This window comes from Phasianus colchicus, chromosome 31 (genome assembly GCF_987193195.1).
Source record: "Phasianus colchicus chromosome 31, bPhaCol1.hap1.1, whole genome shotgun sequence".
NCBI lineage: Eukaryota > Metazoa > Chordata > Aves > Galliformes > Phasianidae > Phasianus > Phasianus colchicus.
This window is the reverse complement of record NC_143466.1, coordinates 2,319,429-2,342,337: the sequence shown is the minus strand read 5'-3', so window position 1 is coordinate 2,342,337 and position 22,909 is coordinate 2,319,429. Positions and strand designations below refer to the sequence as shown.

The window sequence follows — 22,909 nt, the reverse complement described above, 5'->3', positions numbered from 1 at the left end:
TCCCACGCCCCCCACTGATGATTCCGGTGATTCCCACTCCCCCATTGACAGCCATGTTGATTCCCACGCCCCCCATTGATGCCTGTGGTTGTTCCCACACCCGCCATTGACGGCCATTTTGGTTCCCATGGCCCCCATTGATGCATGTGGTGATTCTCACACCTCCCCATTGATGCCTGTTTTGGACCCCACGCCCCCCATTGATGCCTGTGTTGGTTCCCACACCCCCCATTGATGACTGTGGTTATTCCCACGCCCCCCATTGATGCCTGTGGAGATACCCACACCCCCCCATTGATGCCTGTGGTTGTTCCCACACCCCCCATTGATGGTTGTGTTGGTTCCCACGCCCCCCACTGATGATTCCGGTGATTCCCACTCCCCCATTGACGGCCATGTTGATTCCCACGCCCCCCATTGATACCTGTGGTTGTTCCCACACCCCCCATTGATGCCTGTGTTTGTTCCCACACCCACCATTGACGGCCATTTTGGTTCCCACGCCCCCCCATTGATGCATGTGGTGATTCTCACACCTCCCCATTGATGCCTGTCTTGGACCCCACGCCCCCCATTGATGCCTGTGGAGATTCCCACGCCCCCCATTGACGGCCACATTGGTTCCCACGCCCCCCATTGATGATTCCAGTGATTCCCACACCCCCATTGGTGGCCATGTTGGTCCCCACACCCCCCATTGATGTGTGTGGTGGTTCCCATGCTCCCCACTGATGGCTCTGGTGATTCCCACGCCCCCCATTGACGGCCATGTTGGTTCCCACGCCCCCCATTGATGCCTGTGCAGATTCCCACGCCCCCCATTGATGCCTGTGGTTATTCCCACGCCCCCCATTGACGTCCATTTTGGTTCTCATGCCCCCCATTGATGCCTGTGGTGGTTCCCACGCCCCCCATTGATGCCTACAGTGAATCCCACTCCACCCATTGATGCCTGTGGTGATTCCCACACCCCCCATTGATACCTATGGAGATTCCCACACCCCCCATTGACGGCCACATTGGTTCCCACGCCCCCCATTGACGGCCATGTTGGTTCCTACGCCCCCCATTGATACCTGTGGTGGATCCCACTCCCCCCATTGATGCCTGTGGAGATTCCCACGCCCCCCATTGATGCCTGTGTTGGTTCCCACACCCCCCATTGATGACTGTGGTTGTTCCCACACCCCCCAACTGATGATTCCGGTGATTCCCACGCCCCCCCAACTGACGCATCGTTGCCCCCCCCCCCCCCCATTGACGCCTCCCCCCCCCCCAACGCCCCTTCCCCCCCCCCCACTGACGCATCCCTGCCCCCCCACCCCCCCCACCCCATTGACGCCTCCCACCCCCAACGCCCCTTCCCCCCCCCAATTGACGAATCCCTGCCCCCCAACCCCCCCCCATTGACGCCCCTTCCCCCCCCCCCAATTGACGCATCGCTTCCCCCCCACCCCCCCCCATTGACACCTCCCCACCCCCCCCACCCCATTGACGCCTCCCCCGCCCCCAACGCCCCTTCCCCCCCCCAATTGACGCATCGCTTCCCCCCCAACCCCCCCCCCATTGACGCCCCCCCCCCCGCCAACATCCCCTCCCCCCCCCAACTGACGCCTCCTCCCCCCAACGCCCCTTCCCCCCCCCAACTGACGCATCGTTGCCCCCCCCACCCCCATTGACGCCTCCCCCCCCCCCAACGCCCCTTCCCCCCCCAATTGACGCATCGCTTCCCCCCCAACCCCCCCCCCATTGACGCCCCCCCCCCGCCAACATCCCCTCCCCCCCCCCATTGACGCCTCCCCCCCCAACGCCCCTTCCCCCCCCAATTGACGCATCGCTGCCCCCCCCGACCCCCCCATTGACACCTCCCCACCCCCCCCACCCCATTGACGCCTCCCCCCCCCCAACGCCCCTTCTCCCCCCATTGACGCCCCCCCAACGCCACTTCCCCCCCCCATTGACGCCTCCCCCCCACCCAACGCCCCTTCCCCCCCCCAATTGACGCATCGGTTCCCCCCCCACCCCCCACCCCCATTGACGCCTCCCCCCCCCACAACGCCCCTTCCCCCCCCCAATTGACGCATCGCTTCCCCCCCCACCCCCTCCACCCCATTGACGCCCCCCCCCCGCCAACATCCCCTCCCCCCCCCCATTGACGCCTCCCCCCCCCAACGTCCCTTCCCCCCCCCAATTGACACATCCCTGCCCCCCAACCCCCCCCCCATTGACGCCTCCCCCCCCCAACGCCCCTTCCCCCCCCATTGACACCTCCCCACCCCCCACCCCATTGACGCCTCCCCCCCCCAACGCCCCTTCCCCCCCCCAATTGACGCATCGGTTCCCCCCCCACTCCCCCCCCCGCCAACATCCCCTCCCCCCCCCCATTGACGCCTCCCCCCCCCCAACGCCCCTTCCCCCCCCCACTGACGCATCCCTGCCCCCCCAACCCCCCCCCCCATTGACACCTCCCCCCCCCAACGCCCCTTCCCCCCCCATTGACGCCTCCCCCCCCCAACGCCCCTTCCCCCCCCCCAACTGACGCATCGTTGCCCCCCCCACCCCCCCCACCCCATTGACGCCCCCCCCCCCGCCAACATCCCCTCCCCCCCCCCATTGACGCCTCCCCCCCCCAACGCCCCTTCCCCCCCCATTGACGCCTCCCCCCCCAACGCCCCTTCCCCCCCCCAATTGACGCATCCCTGCCCCCCAACCCCCCCCCATTGACGCCCCTTCCCCCCCCATTGACGCCTCCCCCCCCCCAACGCCCCTTTCCCCCCCCCCAACTGACGCATCCCTGCGCCCCCCCCCGACCCCCCAGGTTCGCCGGCGGACTCAGAACCCGGACTTTGAGGAGACGTTCAGCTTCGCGGTGCCGTTTGCGGAGCTGCCGTCCCGCCGGCTGCATTTCAGCGTCTACGACTTCGAGCGTTTCTCCAGGCACGGCCTCATCGGGCAGGTGGTGCTGGACAACCTGCTGGAAGCGGCCGAGAGGGGCACCGAAAGGCCCATCTGGAGGGACATCGTGCAGGGGGCGGCGGTACGGGGGGGGCGAGGGGTGGTGCAAGGGGTGGGGGGTGTTGGTGTAAAGGGTGGGGGGTGTTGGTGCTAGGGGAGGGGGGCTGGGTGCAAGGGGAGGGGTGTGGGGCGAGGGGAAGGGGTCACCTGTGCAAGGGGAGGGGTGTAGGTGGAAGGGGAGGGGTGTGGGGCGAGGGGAGGGGTGATGGTGCAAGGGGTGGGGGGTGTTGGTGCAAGGGGAGGGTTGTGGGGCGAGGGGAAGGGGGCACTTGTGCAAGGGGCGGAGGGTTTGGTGGAAAGGGAAGGGGATTAAGTGTGCAGGAGGAGGGATGTTGGTGCAAGGGGAGGTGTGTGTTGGTGCAAAGGGTGGGGGTGATGGTGCTGGACAACCTGCTGGAAGCGGCCGAGAGGGGCACCGAAAGGCCCATCTGGAGGGACATCATGCAGGGGGCGGCGGTACGGGGGGGAGGGGGGGGTCGTGTGCAAGGGGTGGGGGGTGTTGGTGCAAGGGGAGGGGGGCCAGGGTGCAAGGGAAGGGGTGTGGGGCGAGGGGAAGGGGTCACCTGTGCAAGGGGAGGGATGTAGGTGGAAGGGGAGGGGTGTGGGGCGAGGGGAAGGCATCACTTGTGCAAGGGGAAGGGGGTTGGTGAATGCAAGGGGTCACTTGTGCGAGGGGAGGGGTGTAGGTGGAAGGGGAGGGGGGTTGGTGCAAGGGGAGGGGGCAGGGGGCGAGGGGAGGGGTGATGGTGCAAGGGGTGGGGGGTGTTGGTGCTAGGGGAGGGGGGCAGGGGGCAAGGGGAGGGGTGTGGGGCGAGGGGAAGGGGTCACTTGTGTGAGGGGAGGGGTGTAGGTGGAAGGGGAGGGGGGTTGGTGCAAGGGGAGGGGTGTGGGGCGAGGGGAGGGGTGATGGTGCAAGGGGTGGGGGGTGTTGGTGCTAGGGGAGGGGGGCAGGGGGCAAGGGGAGGGGTGTGTGGCGAGGGGAGGGGGGTGTTGGTGCAAGGGGAGGGAGGGCAGGGTGCAAGGGGAGGGGTGTGGGGCGAGGGGAAGGGGTCACTTGTGTGAGGGGAGGGGTGTAGGTGGAAGGGGAGGGGTGTTGGTGCAAGGGGAGGGGTGTGGGGCGAGGGGAAGGGGTCACCTGTGCAAGGGGAGGGGTGTAGGTGGAAGGGGAGGGGTGTGGGGCGAGGGGAGGGGGGTGTTGGTGCAAGGGGAGGGAGGGCAGGGGGCAAGGGAAGGGGTGTGGGGCGAGGGGTGGGGGGTGTTGGTGCAAGGGGAAGGAGGGCAGGGGGCAAGGGGAGGGGTGTGAGGTGAGGGGAGGGGGGTGTTGGTGCAAGGGGAGGGAGGGCAGGGGGCAAGGGAAGGGGTGTGGGGCGAGGGGAGGGGGGTGTTGGTGCAAGGGGAGTGGGGCCAGGGTGCAAGGGAAAGGGTGTGGGGCGAGGGGAAGGGGTCACCTGTGCAAGGGGAGGGGTGTAGGTGGAAGGGGAGGGGTGTGGGGCGAGGGGTGGGGGGTGTTGGTGCAAGGGGAGGGAGGGCAGGGGGCAAGGGAAGGGGTGTGGGGCGAGGGGTGGGGGGTGTTGGTGCAAGGGGAGGGAGGGCAGGGGGCAAGGGGAGGGGTGTGAGGAGAGGGGAAGGGGTCACTTGTGTGAGGGGAGGGGTGTAGGTGGAAGGGGAGGGGTGTGGGGTGAGGGGAAGGGTGATGGTGCAGGGGGTGGGGGGTGTTGGTGCAAGGGGAGGGGTGTGGGGAGAGGGGAAGGGGTCAATTGTGCGAGGGGAGGGGTGTTGGTGTGAGGGGAGGGGTGTGGGACACGGGGAGGGGCTCACTTGTGCAAGGGGAGGGGTGTTGGTGTGAGCAGAAGGGGGTCGGACGAGGGGAGGGATGTTGGTGCAAGGGGAGGTGTGTGTTGGTGCAAAGGGGGGGGTGATGGTGCTGGACAACCTGCTGGAAGCGGCCGAGGGGGGCACCGAAAGGCCCAAATGGAGGGACATCGTGCAGGGGGCGGCGGTACGGGGGGGAGGGGGGGGTCGTGCAAGGGGTGGGGGGTGATGGTGCAAGGGGAGGGAGGGCAGGGGGCAAGGGGAGGGGTGTGTGGTGAGGGGAAGGGGTCACTTGTGTGAGGGGAGGGGTGTAGGTGGAAGGGGAGGGGTGTGGGGCGAGGGGAGGGGTGTGGGACACGGGGAGGGGCTCACTTGTGCAAGGGGAGGGGTGTTGGTGCAAGGGGTGGGGTGATGGTGCAAGGGGTGGGGGTGTTGGTGCAAGGGGAGTGGGCCAGGGTGCAAGGGAAGGTGTGTGGGGCAAGGGAAAGGTGTCACTTGTGCAAGGGGTGGGGTGTAGGTGGAAGGGGAGGGGTGTGGGGTGAGGGGAGGGGTGATGGTGCAAGGGGTGAGGGGTGTTGGTGCAAAGGGAGGGGGACGGAGTGCACGGGAAGGGGTGTGAGGAAGGGGAAGGTGTCACTTGTGCAAGGGGAGGGGGTTGGTGTGAGGGGAGGGGGGTCAGTGTGCAGGAGGAGGGGTGTTGGTGCAAGGGGAGGGTTGATGGTGTAAGGGGAGGGGGATTGGAATGAGAAGCAAGGCGTTGGTGCAAGGGGTGGGGGTTGATGGTGCAAGGGGAGGGAGGGCAGGGGGCAAGGGGAGGGGTGTGGGGCGAGGGAAAGGTGTCACTTGTGCAAGGGGAGGGGTGTAGGTGCAAGGGGAGGGGTGTGGGGTGAGGGGATGTGTGGTGGTGCAAGGGGTGGGGGTTTGGTGTGAGAAGAGAGGCATTGGTGCAAGGGGTGGGGATGATGGTGCAAGGGGAGGAGTGTGGGGAAGGAGAAGGGCTCACTTGTGCAAGGGGAGCGGTGTTGGTGCAAGGGGGGGTGATGGTGCAAGGGGTAGGGGGTGTTGGTGCAAGGGGAGGGTTGTGGGGCGAGGGGAAGGCGTCACTTGTGCAAGGGGAGGGGTGTGATCCTCCACGGGCGCTGTGTGTGCAACGGGAGATCAGCTGAGTGTGCAACGTCAGTGCAAAGGGAGAGTGAGCACTGAGTGTGCAATGGGTGTGACCCCTGATAACCCCCCGGTGACCCCTTGTTGACCCCATGAACTCTGGTGGCCCCATGACCTCCAGTGACCCCGTGACCCCTTGCTGACCCCCTCAGTGAACCTTGGTGACCTCTGGTGACCCCTCTGACCCCCGGTGACCCCCAGTGACCCCTTATTGACCCCATGTCCCCCGGTGACCCCATGACCCCTTGCTGACTCCCCCAGTGACCTCTTGTTGACCCCATGACCTCCGGTGACCCCGTGACATCTTGCTGACCCCCCAGTGAACCCCTGGTGACCTTTGGTGACCCCTGTGACCCCCGACGACCCCTCAGCGTCCCCTCAGTGACCCCCAGTGACCCCTTATTGACCCCATGTCCCCCGGTGACCCCATGACCCCTTGCTGACTCCCCCAGTGACCTCTTGTTGACCCCATGACCTCCGGTGACCCCGTGACCCCTTGCTGACCCCCTCGATGAATCCCTGGTGACCTCTGGTGACCGCTGTGACCCCCGGTGACCCCTCAGTGTCCCCTCAGCGACCCCTCAGTGACCCCCAGTGACCCCTTGTTGACCCAATGACCTCCGGTGACCCCGTGACCCCTTGCTGACCCCCTCGATGAACCCCTGGTGACCTTTGGTGACCCCTGTGACCCCCGACGACCCCTCAGTGTCCCCTCAGTGACCCCTCAGTGACCGCCCAGTGACCCCTTGTTGACCCCATGACCCCTGGTAACCCCGTGACCTCTTGCTGACCCCCCAGTGAACCCCTGGTGACCCCTGGTGGCCCCTCTGAGCCCCGATGACCCCCAGTGACCCCCCAGTGACCCCTCAGTGACCCCTTGTTGACCCCATGACCCCCGGTGACCCCATGACCCCTTGCTGACTCCCCCAGTGACCTCTTGTTGACCCCATGACCTCCAGTGACCCGTGACCTCTTCCTGACCCCCCAGTGAACCCCTGGTGACCCTGGTGACCCTTCTGACCCCCGGTGACCCCCAGTGACCCCCCAGTGACCCCTCAGTGACCCCTTGTTGACCCCATGACCCCCGGTGACCCCGTGACCTGTTGCTGACCCCCCAGTGAACCCCTGGTGACCCCCGTGATCCCTGGTGACCCCCAGTGACCCCCAGTGACCCCTCAGTGACCCCTTGTTGACCCTATGACCCCCCGTGACCCTGTGACCCCTTGCCGACCCCCCAGTGCACCCCTTGTTGACCCCTCGTGACCCCTTTGACCCCCAGTGACCCCTCAGTGACCCCTTATTGACCCTATGACCCCCGGTGACCCCGTGACCCCTTGCTGACCCCCTTGGTGAACCCTTGGTGACCCCAGTGACTCCATTAGGGGGTCTCTATGGGGACACATGGTGACCTTTGACCCCATGTGACCTCGTGACCCCTTGGTGACCCCTGGGTGACCCTATGTAACCTCCTTTGACCCCCTTTGACCTTTTTTGACCCCTCGTGACTCCATTGGGGACATGGGGGGCAGGGGGTCTCTATGAAGAGTCAATGGGGACACTGTAGGGACAAGGGGACCCCTGGCCGGTGACCTTTGACCCCCACTGACCTCGTGACCCCTTGGTGACCCCATGTGACCTCTGGTGACCCCATTGGGAACAGGGGGACACGGGGACATGGGGGGACAGGGGGTCTCTATGGGGACTCAATGGGGACACTGTAAGGACAGGGGGACTCCCCACGGTGACCTTTGACCCCATGTGACCTCGTGACCCCTTGGTGACCCCATGTGACTTCTGGTGACCCCATTGGGAACAGGGGGACACGGGGACATGGGGGGCAGGGGGTCTCTATGAGGACTCAATGGGGACACTATAGGGACAGGATGACCCCCCCGGTGACCTTTGACCCCGGCGACCCCGTGACCCCTTGGTGACCCCTGGGCGACCCCATGTGACCTCCTTTGACCCCCTTTGACCTTCTTTGACCCCTCGTTACTCCATTGGGGACACGGGGACATGGGGGGCAGGGGGTCTCTATGGGGACTCAATGGGGACACTGTAAGGACAGGGGGACTCCCCACGGTGACCTTTGACCCCATGTGACCTCGTGACCCCTTGGTGACCCCATGTGACTTCTGGTGACCCCATTGGGAACAGGGGGACACGGGGACATGGGGGGCAGGGGGTCTCTATGAGGACTCAATGGGGACACTATAGGGACAGGATGACCCCCCCGGTGACCTTTGACCCCGGCGACCCCGTGACCCCTTGGTGACCCCTGGGCGACCCCATGTGACCTCCTTTGACCCCCTTTGACCTTCTTTGACCCCTCGTTACTCCATTGGGGACACGGGGACATGGGGGGCAGGGGGTCTCTATGGGGACTCAATGGGGACACTGTAAGGACAGGGGGACTCCCCACGGTGACCTTTGACCCCATGTGACCTCGTGACCGTTTAGTGACCCCATGTGACCTCTGGTGACCCCATTGGGACCCCATTGGGAACAGGGGGACACGGGGACATGGGGGGCAGGGGGTCTCTATGGGGACTCAATGGGGACACTGTAGGAACAGGGGGACCCCAATGGTGACCTTTGACCCCCAGCGACCCCATGACCCCTTGGTGACCCCTGGGTGATCCCATGTGATCTCCTTTGACCCCCTTTGACCTTCTTTGACCCCTCCTTACTCCACTGGGGAAACGGGGACATGGGGGGCAGGGGGTCTCTATGGGGACTCAATGGGGACACTGTAAGGACAGGGGGACTCCCCACGGTGACCTTTGACCCCATGTGACCTCGTGACCCCTTGGTGACCCCATGTGACCTCTGGTGACCCCATTGGGAACAGAGGGGCACGGGGACAAGGGGGGACAGGGAGTCTCTATGGGGACTCAATGGGGACACTGTAGGGACAGGGGAACCCCAATGGTGACCTTTGACCCCCGGTGACCCCGTGACCCCTTGGCGACCCCTGGTGACCCCCCTGGGATCAGGAGGGAGACAAGGAGACACTGAGGATCTCAATGGGGGACACAGTGGGGACGTAGGGATGGGGGGGGGTGGGGGGGGGGGGACCCCTTGGTGACCCCCGGTTGACCCCCCACCACCACCCCAGCGGTGACCTCTGACCTTTGACCTTCAGGAGAAGGCGGAGCTGGGGGAGGTGAACTTCTCGCTGTGTTACCTCCCCACCGCCGGCCGCCTCACCGTCACCGTCATCCGCGCCGCCAACCTCAGAGCCATGGACCTCACCGGGTACTCCGGTATGGGGGGGGCAGGGGGGGGAATGGGGGGAATGGGGGCATTGGGGGCAGTGGGGGGAATGGGGGCAGTGGGGGGAATGGGGGCAGTGGGGGGAATGGGGGCATTGGGGGCAATGGGGGAAATGGGGAGAATGGGGGGGATGGAGGCAATAGGGGGGAAGGGGGGCAATGGGGGCAATGGGGGGAATGGGGGGAATGGGGGAAATGGGGAGCAATGGGGGAAGGGGGGCATTGGGGGAAATGGGGGGGATGGGGGGGGATGGAGGCAATAGGGGGGAAGGGGGGCAATGGGGGCATTAGGGGCAATGGGGGAAATAGGGGAAATGGGAGCAATGGGGGCAATGGGGGAAGGGGGGCAATGGGGGCAATGGGGGCAATGGGGGCATTGGGGCAATGGGGGGCAATGGGGGCAATGGGGGCAATGGGGGCAGTGGGGGGAATGGGGGCATTGGGGGCAATGGGGGAAATGGGGGGGTGTGGGGTGGGGGGGGGCAGGGGGGCAATGGGGGCATTGGTGACATTGGGGGCATTGAGGGGCAATGGGGGCAATGGGGGCAATCAGGGGAAGGGGGGGAATGGGGGCATTGGGGGCATTGGGGGGAATTGGGGGGAATGGGGGGCATGGGGGAAATAGGGGGGAATGGGGGAATGGGGAGAATGGGGTGGATGGGGGCAATGGGGCAATGGGGGGATGGGGGGGATGGGGGGAAGGGGGTCAATAGGGGCAATGGGGGCAATGGGGGAAATGGGGGCAATGGGGGGAATGGGGGCAATGGGGGCAATGGGGGCAATGGGGTCAATAGGGGCAATGGGGGCAATGGGGGCATTGGGGTCAGTGGGGTCAATGGGGGCAATGGGGGCAATGGGGGCAATGGGGTCAATAGGGGCAATGGGGGCAATTGGGGCAATGGGGTCAGTGGGGTCAATGGGGGCAATGGGGGCAATGGGGGCAATGGGGGCAATGGGGCAATGAGGGCAATGGGGGCAATGGGGCAATGGGGGCAATGGGGTCAATAGGGGCAATGGGGTCAATAGGGGCAATGGGGGCAATTGGGGCAATGGGGGCAATTGGGGCAATGGGGGCAATTGGGGCAATGGGGTCAGTGGGGTCAATGGGGGCAATGGGGGAAGGGGGGCACTGGGGGCAATGGGGCACTGGGGGCCATGGTCTGTTTATGGGGTCTTTGTGGGGTCCGATGTCTCCCTGTGGGGTCCAATATCCCTCTATGGGGGCTTATGTCTCTATGGGGTCTGGTGTGGCTTTATGGGGCCTGGTGGCCCATTATGGGGTCTGATGTCTCCCTATGGGCTCTATGGGGTCTGACACCCCTCTATGGGGTCTGACATCCCTCTATGGGGTCTGACATCTCTCTATGGGCTCTACGGGGTCTAACGCCCCTCTATGGGATCTGACCTCCATCTATGGGGTCTGACACCCCTCTATGGGCTCTATGGGGTCTGACGTCCCTGTATGGGGTCTGATGCCCCTCTATGGGGTCTGACGTCCCTCTATGGGATCTGATGCCCCTCTATGGGGTCTGACGTCTCCCGATGGGCTCTATGGGGTCTGACGTCCCTCTATGGGGTCTGATGTCCCTCTATGGGGTCTGATGCCCCTCTATGGGGTCTGACATCTCCCGATGGGCTCTATGGGGTCTGACGTCCCTCTATGGGGTCTGACACCCCTCTATGGGGTCTGACGTCCCTCTATGGGCTCTATGGGGTCTGACGGCCCTCTATGGGGTCTATGGGGTCTGACGTCCCTCTATGGGGTCTGGTGTCCCTCTATGGGTTCTGGTGTCTCTGTATGGGCTTTATGGGGTCCAATGTCCGTCTATGGGGTCTCGTATCTCCTTATGGGCTCTATGGGGTCGGGCGTCCCTTTATGGGGTCTGGCGTCCCTCTATGGGGTCCAATGTCTCTCTATGGGGTCTGTCATCTCTCTATGGGCTCTATGGGGTCTGATATCTCCCTATGGGCTCTATGGGGTCTGACGTCCCTCTATGGGGTCTGATGTCTCCCTATGGGCTCTATGGGGTCTGACGCCCCTCTATGGGGTCTGATGCCCCTCTATGGGATCTGACCTCCATCTATGGGGTCTGACGTCCCTCTATGGGGTCTGACGCCCTTCTATGGGCTCTATGGGGTCTGACGGCCCTGTATGGGGTCTGATGCCCCTCTATGGGGTCTGACGTCCCTCTATGGGGTCTGACATCCCTCTATGGGCTCTATGGGGTCTGACGCCCCTCTATGGGATCTGATGTCCCTCAATGGGGTCTGACGTCCCTCTATGGGGTCTGACGCCCCTCTATGGTGTCTGATGCCCCTCTATGGGATCTGACCTCCATCTATGGGGTCTGACGCCCCTCTATGTGCTCTATGGGGTCTGACGTCCCTCTATGGGTTCTGGTGTCTCTGTATGGGCTTTATGGGGTCTGATGCCCCTCTATGGGGTCTGATGTCCCTCTATGGGGTCTGACATCTCCCTATGGGCTCTATGGGTTCTGATGCCCCTCTATGGGGTCTGACATCCCTCTATGGGGTCTGATGCCCCTCTATGGGGTCTGATGTCTCCCTATGGGCTCTCTGGGGTCTGACGTCCCTCTATGGGGTCTGACATCCCTCTATGTGCTCTATGGGGTCTGACATCCCTGTATGGGGTCTGACATCCCTCTATAGGGTCTGACATCCCTCTTTTTGCTCTGGTGTCTCTGTATGGGCTTTATGGGGTCTGATGCCCCTCTATGGGGTCTGATGTCCCTCTATGGGGTCTGATGCCCCTCTATGGGGTCTGATGTCTCCCTATGGGCTCTATGGGGTCTGACGCGCCTCTATGGGATCTGATGTCCCTCAATGGGGTCTGACGTCCCTCTATGGGGTCTGACATCCCTCTATGGGCTCTATGGGGTCTGACGCGCCTCTATGGGATCTGATGTCCCTCTATGGGGTCTGACGTCCCTCTATGGGGTCTGACGACCCTCTATGGGGTCTGACGCCCCTCTATGTGCTCTATGGGGTCTGACGTCCCTCTATAGGGTCTGACATCCCTCTTTTTGCTCTGGTGTCTCTGTATGGGCTTTATGGGGTCTGATGCCCCTCTATGGGGTCTGACATCTCTCTATGGGCTCTATGGGGTCTGATGCCCCTCTATGGGATCTGACCTCCATCTATGGGGTCTGACGGCCCTGTATGGGGTCTGATGGCCCTCTATGCGGTCTGACGCGCCTCTATGGGATCTGATGTCCCTGTATGGGGTCTGACGGCCCTGTATGGGGTCTGACCTCCATCTATGGGGTCTGATGCCCCTCTATGGGGTCTGATGCCCCTCTATGGGGTCTGACATCCCTCTATGGGTTCTGGCGTCTCTGTATGGGCTTTATGGGGTCTGATGTTCCTCTATGGGGTCTGACATCTCCCTATGGGCTCTATGGGGTCTGACGTCCCTCTATGGGGTCTGATGCCCCTCTATGGGGCCTGACATCTCCCGATGGGCTCTATGGGGTCTGACGCCCCTCTATGGGCTCTATGGGGTCTGACGTCCCTGTATGGGGTCTGACATCCCTCTATGGGTTCTGGTGTCTCTGTATGGGCTTTATGGGGTCCAATGTCCGTCTATGGGGTCTCGTATCTCCTTATGGGCTCTATGGGGTCGGGCGTCCCTTTATGGGGTCTGGCATCCCTCTATGGGGTCCAATGTCTCTCTATGGGGTCTGTCATCTCTCTATGGGCTCTATGGGGTCTGATATCTCCCTATGGGCTCTATGGGGTCTGACGCCCCTCTTTGGGGTCTGACATCCCTCTATGGGTTCTGGTGTCTCTGTATGGGCTTTATGGGGTCTGATGTTCCTCTATGGGGTCTGACATCTCCCTATGGGCTCTATGGGGTCTGATGTCCCTGTATGGGGTCTGATGCCCTTCTATGGGGTCTGATGTCTCCCTATGGGCTCTATGGGTTCTGACGCCCCTCTATGGGGTCTGACGCCCCTCTATGGGGTCTGGTGTCTCTGTATGGGCTTTATGGGGTCTGATGTCCCTCTATGGGGTCTGATGCCCCTCTATGGGGTCTGACGGCCCTGTATGGGGTCTGATGTCTCCCTATGTGCTCTATGGGGTCTGACGCCCCTCTATGGGGTCTGACATCCCTCTATAGGGTCTGACATCCCTCTTTTTGCTCTGGTGTCTCTGTATGGGCTTTATGGGGTCTGATGCCCCTCTATGGGGTCTGACATCCCTCTATGGGGTCTGACGGCCCTGTATGGGGTCTGACGCCCCTCTATGGGGTCTGACATCCTTCTATGGGCTCTACGGGGTCTAACGCCCCTCTATGGGGTCTGACGCCCCTCTATGGGATCTGACCTCCATTTATGGGGTCTGATGCCCCTCTATGGGGTCTGACGCCCCTCTGTGGGATCTGACCTCCATCTATGGGGTCTGACGGCCCTGTATGGGGTCTGATGCCCCTCTATGGGGTCTGATGTCCCTCTATGGGGTCTGATGTCTCCCTATGGGCTCTATGGGGTCTGACGCCCCTCTATGGGATCTGATGTCCCTCAATGGGGTCTGACGTCCCTCTATGGGGTCTGACGCCCCTCTATGGGGTCTGATGCCCCTCTATGGGATCTGACCTCCATCTATGGGGTCTGACGCCCCTCTATGGGTTCTGGTGTCTCTGTATGGGCTTTATGGGGTCTGATGTCTCTCTATGGGGTCTGATGCCCCTCTATGGGGTCTGATGTCCCTCTATGGGGTCTGATGTCTCCCTATGGGCTCTATGGGATCTGACCTCCATCTATGGGGTCTGACGCCCCTCTATGGGATCTGACCTCCATCTATGGGGTCTGACGCCCCTCTATGGGGTCTGGTGTCTCTGTATGGGCTTTATGGGGTCTGATGTCTCTCTATGGGGTCTGATGCCCCTCTATGGGGTCTGATGTCCCTCTATGGGGTCTGATGTCTCCCTATGGGCTCTATGGGGTCTGACGCCCCTCTATGGGGTCTGATGCCCCTCTATGGGATCTGATGTCCCTCAATGAGGTCTGACGTCCCTCTATGGGGTCTGATGCCCCTCTATGGGATCTGACCTCCATCTATGGGGTCTGATGCCCCTCTATGGGGTCTGACGGCCCTCTATGGGGTCTGATGTCTCCCTATGGGCTCTATGGGGTCTGACGCCCCTCTATGGGGTCTGATGCCCCTCTATGGGATCTGACCTCCATCTATGGGGTCTGATGCCCCTCTATGGGGTCTGACGGCCCTCTATGGGGTCTGACATCCCTCTATGGGTTCTGGTGTCTCTGTATGGGCTTTATGGGGTCTGATGTCCCCCTATGGGGTCTGACATCTCCCTATGGGCTCTATGGGGTCTGATGCCCCTCTATGGGGTCTGATGTCTCCCTATGGGCTCTCTGGGGTCTGACGCCCATCTATGGGGTCTGACATCCCTCTATGTGCTCTATGGGGTCTGACTTCCTTCTATGGGCTCAACGGGGTCTGACGCCCCTCTATGGGGTCTGACGCCCCTCTATGGGGTCTGATGCCCCTCTATGGGATCTGACCTCCATCTATGGGGTCTGCCGCCCCTCTATGGGGTCTGACATCCCTCTATGGGCTCTATGGGATCTGACCTCCATCTATGGGGTCTGCCGCCCCTCTATGGGGTCTGACATCCCTCTATGGGCTCTATGGGATCTGACCTCCATCTATGGGGTCTGATGCCCCTCTATGGGGTCTGACGGCCGTCCCTGTGCTTGTGGGGCCGCAGACCCGTACGTGAAGGCGTCGCTGATGGCGGAGGGGCGGCGGCTGAAGAAGAGGAAGACGTCGATCAAGAAGAACACGCTGAACCCCAGCTACAACGAGGCGCTGGTGTTCGACGTGCCGCACGAGAGCGTGCAACACGTCAGCATCACCATCGCCGTCATGGACTACGACTGGTGGGCGGGGGGTCTTTGGGGTCGGGTTTGGGGGGGCTTTTGGGGGGGGTTTGGGGCGGATTTGGGGTGGGGATGGGGAGATATGGGGTGATGGGGGATGGGCTGGTGTTGGACGTGCCGCACGAGAGCGTGCAACACGTCAGCATCACCATCGCCGTCATGGACTGCGGCTGGTGGGCGGGGGGGGGGGTTTGGGGTCGGGTTTGGGGGGGGTTTGGGGGGGATATGGGGAGATATGGGGTGGGGATGGGGTTATGGGGTGGGTTTTGGGGTGGGGATGGGGATATGGGGTGGGGATGGGGAGATATGGGGATATGGGGTGGGGATATGGGGGTATGGGGTGGGGATGTGGATATGGGGTTATGGGGTGGGGATATGGGGTGGGGATGGGGATATGGGGTGGGGATGGGGGTATGGGGTGGGGATATGGGGATGGGGGGGGGTTATGGGGTGGGGATGGGGATATGGGGTGGGGATGGGGGTATGGGGTGGGGATGGGGATATGGGGTGGGTTTTGGGGTGGGGATGGGGATATGGGGTGGGGATGGGGAGATATGGGGTGGGGTTGGGGTGGGGATGGGGAGATATGGGGATATGGGGTGGGGATATGGGGGTATGGGGTGGGGATGTGGATATGGGGTTATGGGGTGGGGATATGGGGTGGGGATGGGGATATGGGGTGGGGATGGGGGTATGGGGTGGGGATATGGGGAGATATGGGGTGGGGATGTGGTGGGGATGGGGAGATATGGGGATATGGGGTGGGGATGGGGGTATGGGGTGGGGATATGGGGAGATATGGGGTGGGGATGTGGTGGGGATGGGGAGATATGGGGATATGGGGTAGGGATGGGTTATGGGGTGGGGATATGGGGCTATGGGGTGGGGATATGGGGTGGGGATGGGGTTATGGGGTGGGTTTTGGGGTGGGGATGGGGATATGGGGTGGGGATATGGGGAGATATGGGGATATGGGGTGGGGATATGGGGAGATATGGGATGGGGATGGGGGTATGGGGTGGGGATGGGGTGGGGTTATGGGGTGGGGTTATGGGGTGGGGATATGGGGAGATATGGGGTGGGGATTGGGTGGTGATGGGGTTATGGGGTGGGGATGGGGGTATGGGGTGATGGGGGATGGGCTGGTGTTGGACGTGCCGCACGAGAGCGTGCAACACGTCAGCATCACCATCGCCGTCATGGACTGCGGCTGGTGGGCGGGGGGGGGGGTTTGGGGTCGGGTTTGGGGGGGTTTGGGGAGATATGGGGTGGGGATGGGGAGATATGGGGAGATATGGGGTGGGGATGGGGATATGGGGTGGGGATATGGGGGTATGGGGTGGGGATATGGGGTGGGGATCTGGGTATGGGGTGGGTTTTGGGGTGGGGATGGGGATATGGGGTGGGGATATGGGGATATGGGGTGGGGTTGGGGGTATGGGGTGGGTTATGAGGTGGGGATGGGGAGGTATGGGGTGGGGATGGGGATATGGGGTGGGTTTTGGGGTGGGGATATGGGGATATGGGGTGGGGATGGGGAGATATGGGAATATGGGGTGGGAATGGGGTTATGGGGGGGGTTATGGGGTGGGGATTGGAGTATGGGGTGGGGATGGGGATATGGGGTGGGGATATGGGGGTATGGGGTGACTGTGGGGATATGGGGTGGGGATGGGGATATGGGGTGGGTTTTGGGGTGGGGATGGGGAGATATGGGGATATGGCGTGGGGATGGGGGTATGGGGTGGGTTTTGGGGTGGGGATGGGGTTATGGGGTGGGGATATGGGGAGATATGGGGTGGGGATGTGGAGGGGATGGGGAGATATGGGGATATGGGGTGGGGATGGGGGTATGGGGTGGGTTATGGGGTGGGGATCGGGATATGGGGTGGGGATGGGAGTATGGGGTGGGTTTTGGGGTGGGGATGGGGTGGGTGTGGGGTTACGGGGGTTTTTTGGGGGTATGGGGTGGGGATGGGGTGGGGATGGGGTTATGGGGGGGGTTATGGGGTGGGGATGTGGATATGGGGTTATGGGGTGGGGATATGGGGAGATATGGGGTGGGGATGGGAGTATGGGGTGGGTTTTGGGGTGGGGATTGGATGGGGATGGGGAGATATGGGGTTATGGGGGGGGTTGGGAGGTATGGGGTGGGTTTGGGGTGGGTTTTGGGGGGGATATGGGGGGATATGGGGTGGGGATGGGGGTATGGGGTGGGGATGGGGTGGGGTTATGGGGGGGGTTATGGGGTGGACATGGGGTGGGTGTGGGGTTATGGAGGTTTTTGGGGGTCTTGGGGTGGGTTTTGGGGTGGAGATGGGGATATGGGGTGGGGATATGGGGAGATATGGGGTGGGGATATGGGGAGATATGGGGTGAGGGTGGGGTGGGGATGGGGAGATATGGGGATATGGGGTGGGAATGGGGTTATGGGGTGGGTTATGGGGTGGGGATCGGGATATGGGGTGGGGATGGGGATATGGGGTGGGGATATGGGGGTATGGGGTGGGGATGGGGTTGCAATGGGATATGGGGTTTATAAACGATATGGGGTGGATTTGGGATATGGGGTGGATCTGGGATATGGGGTGGATCTGGGATATGGGGTGGATATGGGGTGGATATGGGATATGGGGTTTATATGGGATATGGGGTGGCTATGGGATATGGGGTTTATATGGGATGTGGGGTGGATATGGGATATGGGGTGGCTATAGGGTATCAATAGGATATGGCCTTTATAAAGGACACGGGGCGGCTATGGGACATGGGGTGCCTATGGGGTGGATATGGGATATGGGGTTTATATGGGATATGGGGTGGATATGGGGTGGATATGAGATATGGGGTGGCTATGGGATATGGGGTGGCTATGGGATATGGGGTGGATATGGGGTGGCAGTCGGATATGGGGTGGATATGGGGTGGCTATGGGATATGAGGTTTATATGGGATTTGGGGTGGATATGGGATATGGGGTGGCTATGGGATATGGGATGGATATGGGATATGGGGTGGATATGGGATATGGGGTTTATATGGGATATGGGGTGGCTATGGGATATGGGGTGGCTATGGGATATGGGGTGGATATGGGATATGGGGTGGATATGGGATATGGGGTTTATATGGGATGTGGGGTGGATATTGGATATGGGGTTTATATGGGCTATGGGGTGGATATTGGATATGGGGTGGATATGGGGTGGATATGGGATATGGGGTGGCTGTGGGATATGGGGAGGATATGGGATATGGGGTGGATATGGGGTTTATAAGGGATATGGGGTGGCTATGGGGTGGCTATGGGATATGGGGTTTATATGGGATGTGGGGTGGATATGGGATATGGGGTGGCTATGGGATATGGGGAGGATATGGGATATGGGGTTTATAAGGGATATGGGGTTTATATGGGATATGGGGTGGATATTGGATATGGGGTGGATATGGGGTGGCTATGGGATATGGGGTGGATATGGGATATGGGGTGGCTGTGGGATATGGGGAGGATATGGGATATGGGGTGGATATGGGATATGGGGTGGATATGGGATATGGTGTTTATAAGGGATATGGGGTGGATATGGGGTGGCTATGGGATTTGGTGTGGCTATGGGATATGGGGTGGCTATGGGATCTGGGGTGGATATGGGGTGGATATGGGATATGGGGTGGATATGGGGTGGCTATGGGATATGGGGAAGATATGGGATATGGGGTGGCTATGGGGCAGCTATGGGCTATGGGGTGGCTATGGGATATGGGGTTTATATGGGATATGGGGTGGATATGGGATATGGGGTTTATATGGGATATGGGGTTTATAAGGGATATGGGGTGGCTATGGGATATGGGGTTTATATGGGATGTGGGGTGGATATGGGATATGGGGTGGATATGGGATATGGGGTTTATATGGGATATGGGGTTTATATGGGATGTGGGGTGGATATGGGATATGGGGTGGATATGGGATATGGGGTTTATATGGGATACGGGGTGGCTATGGGATATGGGGTTTATATGGGATATGGGGTTTATATGGGATGTGGGGTGGCTATGGGGCGGCTATGGGATATGGGGTGGCTATGGGATATGGGGTTTATATGGGATATGGGGTGGATATGGGGTGGCTATGGGATATGGGGTGGCTATGGGATATGGGGTTTATATGGGATATGGGGTGGATATGGGGTGGATATGGGATATGGGGTGGCTATGGGATATGGGGTTTATATGGGATATGGGGTGGATATGGGGTGGATATGGGATACGGGGTGGCTATGGGATATGGGATGGATATGGGATATGGGGTGGCTATGGGATATGGGGTTTATATGGGATATGGGGTGGCTATGGGATATGGGGTTTATATGGGATGTGGGGTGGCTATGGGATATGGGGTGGATATGGGATATGGGGTGGCTATGGGATATGGGGTGGATATGGGGCGGCTATGGGATTTGGGGTGGATATGGGATATGGGATGGATATGGGATATGGGGGGGCTATGGGGTGGATATGGGATATGGCTGGCTATGGGATTTGGGGTGGCTATGGGATTTGGGGTGGATATGGGATATGGGGTGGCTATGGGATATGGGGTTTATAAGGGATATGGGCTGGATATGGGGTATGGGGTTTATATGGGATATTGGGTTTATAAGGGATATGGGGTGGCTATGGGATACGGGGTGGATATGAGGTAGATATGGGATATGGGGTGGCTATAGGATATGGGGTTTATATGGGATGTGGGGTGGATATGGGGTATAGGGTTTATATGGGATATGGGGTGGATATGGGATATGGGGAGGATATGGGATATGGGGTGGATATGGGATTTGCGGTGGATATGGGGTGGCTATGGGATCTGGGGTGGATATGGGGTGTCTATGGGATACGGGGTGGATATGGGATATGGGGTGGATATGGGGCGGCTATGGGCTATGGGGTGGCTATGGGATATGGGGTTTATATGGGATACGGGGTGGCTATGGGATATGGGGAAGATATGGGATATGGGGTGGATATGGGATATGGGGTGGCTATGGGGCAGCTATGGGCTATGGGGTGGCTATGGGATATGGGGTTTATAAGGGATATGGGGTGGCTATGGGATATGGGATGGATATGGGATATGGGGTTTATATGGGATACGGGGTGGATATGGGATATGGGGTGGATATGGGATATGGGGTGGCTATGGGATATGGGGTTTATATGGGATATGGGGTGGATATGGGGTGGATATGGGATACGGGGTGGCTATGGGATATGGGATGGATATGGGATATGGGGTGGCTATGGGATATGGGGTTTATATGGGATATGGGGTGGCTATGGGATATGGGGTTTATATGGGATGTGGGGTGGCTATGGGATATGGGGTGGATATGGGATATGGGGTGGCTATGGGATATGGGGTTTATATGGGATATGGGGTGGATATGGGGTGGATATGGGATACGGGGTGGCTATGGGATATGGGATGGATATGGGATATGGGGTGGCTATGGGATATGGGGTTTATATGGGATATGGGGTGGCTATGGGATATGGGGTTTATATGGGATGTGGGGTGGCTATGGGATATGGGGTGGATATGGGATATGGGGTGGCTATGGGATATGGGGTGGATATGGGGCGGCTATGGGATTTGGGGTGGATATGGGATATGGGATGGATATGGGATATGGGGGGGCTATGGGGTGGATATGGGATATGGCTGGCTATGGGATTTGGGGTGGCTATGGGATTTGGGGTGGATATGGGATATGGGGTGGCTATGGGATATGGGGTTTATAAGGGATATGGGCTGGATATGGGGTATGGGGTTTATATGGGATATTGGGTTTATAAGGGATATGGGGTGGCTATGGGATACGGGGTGGATATGAGGTAGATATGGGATATGGGGTGGCTATAGGATATGGGGTTTATATGGGATGTGGGGTGGATATGGGGTATAGGGTTTATATGGGATATGGGGTGGATATGGGATATGGGGAGGATATGGGATATGGGGTGGATATGGGATTTGCGGTGGATATGGGGTGGCTATGGGATCTGGGGTGGATATGGGGTGTCTATGGGATACGGGGTGGATATGGGATATGGGGTGGATATGGGGCGGCTATGGGCTATGGGGTGGCTATGGGATATGGGGTTTATATGGGATACGGGGTGGCTATGGGATATGGGGAAGATATGGGATATGGGGTGGATATGGGATATGGGGTGGCTATGGGGCAGCTATGGGCTATGGGGTGGCTATGGGATATGGGGTTTATAAGGGATATGGGGTGGCTATGGGATATGGGATGGATATGGGATATGGGGTTTATATGGGATACGGGGTGGATATGGGATATGGGGTGGATATGGGATATGGGGTGGATATGGGATATGGGGTGGATATGGGATATGGGGTTTATATGGGTTATGGGGTGGATATGGGATATGGGGTGGCTATGGGATATGGGGTTTATATGGGATACGGGGTGGATATGGGATATGGGGTGGATATGGGATATGGGGTTTATATGGGATACGGGGTGGATATGGGATATGGGGTGGATATGGGATATGGGGTGGATATGGGGTATAGGGTTTATATGGGCTATGGGGTGGCTATGGGATATGGGGTGGCTATGGGATATGGGGTTTATATGGGATATGGGGTGGCTATGGGGCGGCTATGGGATATGGGGTGGATATGGGATGTGGGGTGGCTATGGGATATGGGGTGGCTATGGGATATGGGGTTTATATCAGATATGGGGTTTATATGGGCTATGGGGTGGCTATGGGATATGGGGTTTGTATGGGATATGGGGTTTATAAGGGATATGGGGTGGCTATGGGGTGGCTATGGGGTTTATATGGGATGCGGGGTGGCTATGGGATATGGGGTTTATATGGGATATGGGGTTTATAAGGGATATGGGGTGGCTATGGGGTGGCTATGGGGTTTATATGGGCTATGAGGTGGCTATGGGGTACCAATAGGACACGTGCTTTATACATCACACGGGGCATCTATGGGCCACGCGGTGCCTATGGGGCGGCAGCGGGATGTCGGGGGGGGGTATTATGGGGTGGCGGCGGGTGGCGCAGTGGGGCGCTATGGGGCGCTGTGGGGCAGCATAGGGCACAACGAGGTGATCGGGTTGTGCCGCGTGGGGAGCGACGCCGAGGGGCCGGGCCGCGAGCACTGGGCCGAGATGCTGGCCAACCCCAGGACCCCCATCGAGCAGTGGCACGTCCTCGTCGAGGTCAGCAGCCGGCCCCATAGCCGCCCCATAGATGCCCCATAGCGGCCCCATAGCGGCCCCATAGGGACCCCATAGATGCCCCATAGAGATCCCATAGCGGCGCCATAGAGACCCCATAGAGACTCCATAGAGACTCCATAGAGACACATAGGGACCCCATAGCCGCCCCATAGCTGCCCCATAGCTGCCCCATATCTGCCCCATAGAGACCCCAGCGCGACCCCACAGGAGCCCCATAGAGACTCCATAGAAACCCCATAGAGACCCCATAGACACCCCTTAGCCGCCCCATAGCTGCCCCATAGCTGCCCCATAGATGCCCCATAGCCACCCCATAGATGCCCCATAGACGCCCCATAGATGCCCCATAGCGGCCCCATAGATGCCCCATAGCCGCCCCATAGATGCCCCATAGCCGCCCCATAGATGCCCCATAGCG

At 60.5% G+C, this 22,909-nt stretch overlaps 1 protein-coding gene across 1 annotated transcript in view; it reads left to right on the top strand.

Annotated features, from left to right (window-relative positions):
• Positions 1-22,909, top strand: part of SYT3 (synaptotagmin 3) — a 62,856-nt gene that overhangs the window by 30,671 nt on the left and 9,276 nt on the right. Inside the window, exons 5-8 of the mRNA XM_090127614.1 lie at positions 2,819-3,037; positions 9,137-9,257; positions 15,019-15,190; positions 22,341-22,470. Coding sequence (XP_089983740.1) covers positions 2,819-3,037; positions 9,137-9,257; positions 15,019-15,190; positions 22,341-22,470 — 642 coding nt within the window. The remainder of the gene's footprint in view (positions 1-2,818; positions 3,038-9,136; positions 9,258-15,018; positions 15,191-22,340; positions 22,471-22,909) is intronic.